Source organism: Cydia splendana, chromosome 15, assembly GCF_910591565.1.
Source record: "Cydia splendana chromosome 15, ilCydSple1.2, whole genome shotgun sequence".
In the NCBI taxonomy this organism is placed as follows: Eukaryota; Metazoa; Arthropoda; class Insecta; order Lepidoptera; family Tortricidae; genus Cydia; species Cydia splendana.
In genome coordinates this window covers 19,631,518-19,638,392 of record NC_085974.1, presented here as the reverse complement: position 1 = coordinate 19,638,392, position 6,875 = coordinate 19,631,518, and the positions used below count along the sequence as shown (strand labels likewise).

General features: G+C 43.0%; 1 protein-coding gene across 1 annotated transcript; it reads right to left on the bottom strand.

Moving 5' to 3' along the window:
- Positions 1-462: 462 nt before the first annotated feature.
- On the bottom strand, positions 463-3,267 carry LOC134797823 (membrane-bound alkaline phosphatase-like). Its single transcript, XM_063770192.1, has 5 exons — positions 2,768-3,267; positions 1,905-2,097; positions 1,606-1,778; positions 818-1,475; positions 463-725 (listed from the first exon to the last, which is right to left on the bottom strand). Exons 1-5 carry the CDS (start codon positions 3,131-3,133, stop codon positions 463-465), a joined length of 1,653 nt encoding a protein of 550 aa, XP_063626262.1. The 5' UTR covers positions 3,134-3,267.
- Between the last annotated feature and the right edge of the window lie 3,608 nt (positions 3,268-6,875).

The window sequence follows — 6,875 nt, the reverse complement described above, 5'->3', positions numbered from 1 at the left end:
ATTTTTTTTGGTGATATTATATTTTATTTCAAACGGAAGCCTCTTGGATGCAAAGGAAACAAATTATAATAAAAGTTTACTTTTAAACATAACAGATGTTTTAAAGACTTGTCATGTGACCTTAAAACACTCGAAATAAAGTAAGTATACAAATGTGAAATGATTCATCACACTCCTAGATTTGGTGAAGACATTCACTTGTTATGATGGTATTAATAAACTAAGTATACTTAATTATCCATCCACACACCTACTCGTATTTACAGATTCGCACTCCTTTTCCTCACAACAATTGAACATTGCAATCTTCTGTGGGCAGCGGCATATATATATATATATATATATATACATATATATATATATATATATATATATATATATATATATATATATATATATATATACAATATTAGGAATATCAAGGTAATATAATAATTTAACAAATATAATATTTTTTTAAAGCTAATGGAAGAGCGCGGCGACTACGGAAAGTAGTAACGCGAGGAGAGAAGCTGAGAGCATGACGGAGCCGTTGCAGGCGTCGCGGCGCTCGGAGGCCGGGCCCAGGCACGCCGCGTGCGCCATGAGGTGCGGCAGCTGGCTCTGCTCGTACAGCCCCGTGAACAGCGCCTGCGCCGGCCCGCGCGCGAACACCGCCACGTCGTCGCCGCCGTGCGTCTCCGACTCGAGCGGTACCTCTGCGTGTGTTTGCCAAGCGACGGCCTCTGAAATTAGAAAAAAGAATTTATGTGCAACCACTCAACCAGGTAAGTACAGATCGATGATAATATATGTTTAAGGCAGATGATGGACTCACGGAAGGTATTGTCACTAGTTACATCAGCACGTCTTCCATCGACATGGTCACGGTAACCGGGCCCGTTGGTGTAGGAGAGCGTCATGTAGGGCACGTCATCGTCGCCTATATCGTCAGAGGCGCCGAGGATGTCGTTGCCGCGGCGCGAGTAGCCGTTGTACGCCATGACGTGCGAGTGATCCGCCGTGAGCACGAGCAGTGTGTTCGCGGCCGGCAACAACTCATCGGCGCGCTGCACCGCGTCGGCCAGCGCCAGCGTCTCGTCCAGTGCCAGGTGCGGCATGTTGTCGTGGTGGGCGTGGTCGATGCGCCCGCTCTCTACGAACAAGAAAAAGCCGCGTGGGTTCTTGGACAGCACGCGGATGGCCGCCTCCGTCATCTCGGCCAGCGTGGGCTCGTCGTTGCCCGCCAGGCGCGCCTCCGCCGCGTACTGCATGTGGCCGTCCTCGAACAATCCCAGCAGGTAGTCGGGCGGGTTGTTTATGGCGTCCAACAGCTCGGTGCGGTTCCAGACATAAGCGTTCGATTGTCCGGCCTCTTCGCGCTGCGCGCGCCATTCCGATACCAAATCGCGTCCGTCCCAGCGAAGACCCGGTTGGCCCTCCTCATCGTTTGTAGTGTTCGGTCGGAATTCGCGACGCCCACCGCCCAAAATTACCTGTAACAAAAAGTACTTATGTATCAGCCTCGTTTACCTCACTCCTAGTGTCTTTATATCAAAAAGTTATGTAGGTACTACTTCTATGTCTACATGTTAACGACGTTCAAGGAAATGTAGGTATACTGACCTGAAACTTGTTGCCAGGATGCGAGTTGACAAGCTGGTCGGCGATGTCGGGGCACTGTGCGGGGTCATGCCCGGCAGCGCGGACCTCTCCGTCGTTCTCCCAGCCGCGTTCGGCGATGTTGGCGTACGCGCCGGCCGGAGATGCGTGCGTGACGCGCGTTGTTGTCACGATGCCTGCAGAGTGTCAAGAGATTAAGTTATCTTTAAAAGCAAAAATGTGGTTGTTTACTCAAATTGTTTGTACAAAATCATTCATTATTAATGATCGTAAACATAATTCCTAATTGCAAGAGTTCTAACCGGCGCTGCGTCCGTCGGCGAGCGCCCAGGCGGCGATGGAGTCGAGGTGCGTGGCGGCGTCGGCGGAGGCGGCGCAGTCGTAGCGCGGCACGGCCGCCGTCACGCCCAGCGTGCCGTAGTTACTCTTCACGCCGCACAGGTACGCCGTGGCCGTGCACGCCGAGTCCGGGATCTGTTTGTCCACGCAGTACGTCTGAAATCATACAACCTATTTGTAAACACGGATGCCAATTCAAAAGTGCATTTTGATATCAAAATGATGTCATTTTGGTATCTTTCGCCTTTTTATTACAACTTTTTATATATCACGTAACAAGACGAAAACTTCTTTACAACACCTTAGTTGTAAAGAAGTTTTATTTAAGCTGAGTTGTAGTAAGTAATACGAACATACATTGGAACACTACCACTGCATACTGCATACCAGTTACCACTTACCACTTGCTATACTTACTATTACCAAACCTGATACTACAATACAAGTGCGGAAAGTAGGTATGTACTGTAAGCCTTGTACCATACACGTGCGAATTACCTATTGGCACGTGTATCGATCGTACATGGTTTACAGTACATTATGGCCCTTTAAACTTTCGACATAGGCACAGAAAATCGGAAAGTGCTCATTCCCGGGAAAGTAGCACTATAATAAAATAACTTTCCGTGCCTATGTCGAAAGTTTAAAGAGCCATATTATTATACCTATTGTAAAACGTTGTACGATCACGTGCGAATGGGTAATTCGCATACTTTCCGCACTTGTATCGTAAATAACTAGTTTTTATTGGTTTTATTTTTTTATTAAGCTAAATTCTAGAACACTGTTAATATTAATGCAATAATATTTAAATCCAACGACGAACCTTAGCAAGTCCGGTGATAGGAAAGTACTCGTAGGAAAGTCGCTCCTCCTCGCCGGTGCGGCCGGCGCGCTGGCCGGCCAGCGTGCGCGCCGGCGCCAACGTCGGCACCGACAGCCCGTCGCCCAGGAACATGATCACATTTTTCGCCACGTCGTCATAAGTCGGTTCCGTGAGCCGCTCGTCGATGGCGGCGAACGCCTCCGAGTACCAGTAGGCCGCGCCACGTTCAGCCTCGTCCGGCGTGGCGGCGCGCGAGCTCCCGGCGGCGGCGGCGCGCGCGGCGCGCTCCGGGTGGTAGCGGTCGGCGCGCGCCGGCAGCAGCAGCGCCAGCGACACCGACAGTGCCAACAGCGAGGGACGCATCATGTAAGGTGCTGGCAAGATGGAAGAATACACGCGCTGCAGCGGTAGCTTTGATACTGCATGTTTCGACAAGACTTATGGTTTATTAATTGCCGGTTGTATATCTAATCAATTCAAGCTGTCGTTACTGATGATTAATTATAGTGCTTATCTTATTTAACGATAATGGTGTGATATGGATTTTACATCGCACAATATAACGTCCCTATACCAACTTATCATATTGAAAAAAATGAAAAAATGAAAAAATATTTATTCGCTAATAAGCAATCTTTAACAAAATACAGGTTGGTGCACCTTTTTAAGTATAAAAATACCTGTGTTAAGGAACACCGCTCTTCCTTAGTGATTAACTACAAGCTAAAAGAAAAACTATGATAATAAGTTTAATAACAATAAAGTAAATTAAATTAAACTAAACAATTTAATAAGTTAACTATGTAACAATAAAACTAACATGTGAGTAGCAGAGCAACTAATGTAATTTTAATAGTTTAAGAGCCACTTATGTAAAAGTATGTGTGTATGTGTGTGTATGTGTGTGTATGTGTTAAGGGAATAGTTAGGTTGATTGAATTATATTAGATTATGTTTTAAGTAGTTTTTCTATTTCGTCGTAGTTTTTAGTCTTTAACCAGTTTATTACTTTTATTTTACATTCTCTATAGGTGGAGGGATATATATCTATTTCTTTATTTTGAAAGTTGTACAATTTAGCCGATTGGAGATTGTACCAGGCCTCCGTCACACGATCAAGGCCACGCGCTATATGCCTACCGCTCGGCGTATCGTCGACTATACAACCGACAGAGGGCCGCCGAACGCCCGCCTGAGCGCTCGCACCGCATTGCACCGCGCGTTTCCCGCGCTTATGCTTCGTAATTATTGTGCAGTAGATGGGTGAAAAAGTCAAAAAAACAAAGGAAAAAGCCTATAATAAAAAATCATTTTTTTATGGCGGGCTAAAGGTCCCACCTGAAAGTTTAATAATTATATTGAAGGGTTAGAAAAAGTATTTTTAAATAACTTTGACGACGTAATAATTAATCGGCCTGGTAGCACCGTATTACAACTTTTAAAAACCGTTGATTGTCCGTTGCTTTGCTCCTGAATATTTATTAAAATTATTTACGTGATGTAGGATATTTTCAACTACTTATTAAATTTTAATAACAGAGAATTCCGGGAAGTGAAAAAATTATAAATCATTATATTAAAACTAAAACATATTTGATTCGCAACATTCGTTTTATTACAATAATCATCATAGGTAGGGTAGCTACAACCCTAGCGCATTCTTACGATGACGCGTTGGCACGTGACTCGAACGGCGGGCAACACAGTCTCGACTCTTTGTGCGCGTAATTATGGTACATTTCTTCTTGTCCTGAGCAGCAAGTATTATTACTAGTGGCTCTGTGAGCTGTAGACCTCGCGAGCAGAGCTTAAAACTGAATAAATGTATGGTTCCGTTGTTTAGAAGAATTTAGAGAATCTAATTTGACCATAAAAACTTAACTATCAATTGCTTACAAAATTCGGGAATTGGTTTAGATATGCGACCTGTAGAGTAGAACATATGGACATACGAAACAATTTTTGGCTAACAGGCCAATTCAAACTGGCCCATAATTTCCGAAAATCATTTTTTCTTCGAGGCAATTACTGAAATCATTCATTCTCGGTAGCAATTACTCCGTTCCCATATTTTCCCAAGGTTTTCTTCCGCAATCGCCTATTTTTAATATTTTTAAATTAATCTTTTCCTTATAGTTTTCGTTCTTTTAAATATCTAGGATAATATTTTCTTGTTACTGTATGTTAATAGTGTAGTAATTATATTTTCACCACACCAGCTCGGAAAGGCTTACTTTGCACTTCAAAAACTGATAGCAAAGTTGCATTTTATTCACATGTGAGGCAAAGTAATCAAATGCAAATTTTGAGTAATTTTCATTATGTTTACTGGTAGAATTGACTTTTAAATGATGATTTTGGATGATAAATATTTAATAACATTCATTTGGATTTGATTTGGTTTGATTTTGTTTCATGTTTTGCATTTAATATTTGCTTCGGAGTGGTGTGGTGAAAAATTTTATGTTTCACTCGGGGGCAAATTTTCTTTAACCCTCGTGGTTTGAAACCCTCGCAACGCTCAAGATTCCATTTTTCGAACCACTCGCTACGCTCGTGGTTCAATTTTGGAATCTTTCGCTTGCTCGGGTATCAATATTAGCACGAGCGGTTAAACAACAACTTTGCCCCCTTGTAAAACAAATAACTATTGTTACTTGTAGGTATTTAACAAAAACCAAACGCTGTCAGCCAATAACTCTAACCTACCTATCTCTGGGAGCAGATTCGTTTTTAGGGTCATCAAAAAAAATAACCCTAACCTACCTATCTCTGGGAGCAGTTTCGTTTTTAGGGCCATCAAAAAAAAATAACCCTAACCTACCTATCTCTGGGAGCAGTTTCGTTTTTAGGGTCATCAAAAAAATAACCCTAACCTACCTATTTGAAAAAAACCTGGTTATTTTTACCACTAGCATTAAAAAAAAGAGAAAATATGGAGATAGAGAATATTTAGTTAGTGAAAAAAAAACCTACTGGTTATTTTAACTACTGGGATTAAAAAGAAAAGGGAATAAATTGAGAAAGGGAAAATTTAGTTTATGAAAAAATGTCCACGTAAAATTAAATAAAGCGAAGAAATTCCACTGGGAAAAAATGAGAACGGAGTAATTGCCTCGAAGAAAAAATGGTTTGCGGAAATTATAGGCCATTTTAGCGAGGCTATCCAAAAACCTACAGCTAGTTCCCTGAGCCCAAGGTCGACCACTACCCTAGGCAATGTTAACCCCTGAGATTTATGGATGGTGACCGCCCATGCTACGGGGCTGTCCATAAATTACGTCATCTATTTTTGACGATTTTTGACCCCCCCCCCCCCTAAAATCATCCAAAAATCAAGCTTCAAATGACCCTGTTTCCTCCTACGTCATGCTACCATCATCCGATGTCCAGACCCCCGCCCCCTAATTTGAAATGACGTAATTTATGAATAGCCCCTAATTAATACGATGTTTAAGTGCAAAAAATAAATAAAAAAAGTTGCATTTACTGGGGATCGAACCCGGTACCTGTCCTATCGGGTGCTTGTAAGCGTCTTTCCAACTGCGCTATGATAGCATTTAGATGAGCTGACGAAATTTGGTTACTTATTCTCGAGTAAGAATTTAAATATCTAATCTAAAGAGAATAAAGTGTATAGGGGACGTGCATGAACTATAGGGGGCAGCACAGGAGCCGTCAGATCTTTGGCGCGAAGCGTAGATGTGTAGTTTATGATTCCGATGTAGCCCACGAGATAGCAGAACCTACTATGCACAAGGAAACGTACTTACGAGAACGGTAGATGGTAGCACTTGCTTTGGCAATGTACATGTGCACATATGTTTCCGATTCAGGCCACAAGATGGCAGGCCCTCCAACGTGCACGGTCCCTATAGTGGGCGTGCGTGAACTATAGGGGGTAGCATAGGAGCCGTCAGATTTTTGGCGTGAGGCGTAAATGTGACGTTTATGCTTCCGATGTAGCCCACAAGATGACAGAACCTACTATGCATAAGGAAACGTACCAAACGTACAAGAACGGTAGATGGTAGAACTTGTTTTGGCAATGTACATGTTTCCGATTCAGGCCACAAGATGGCAGACCCTCCAACGCGCACGGTCCCTA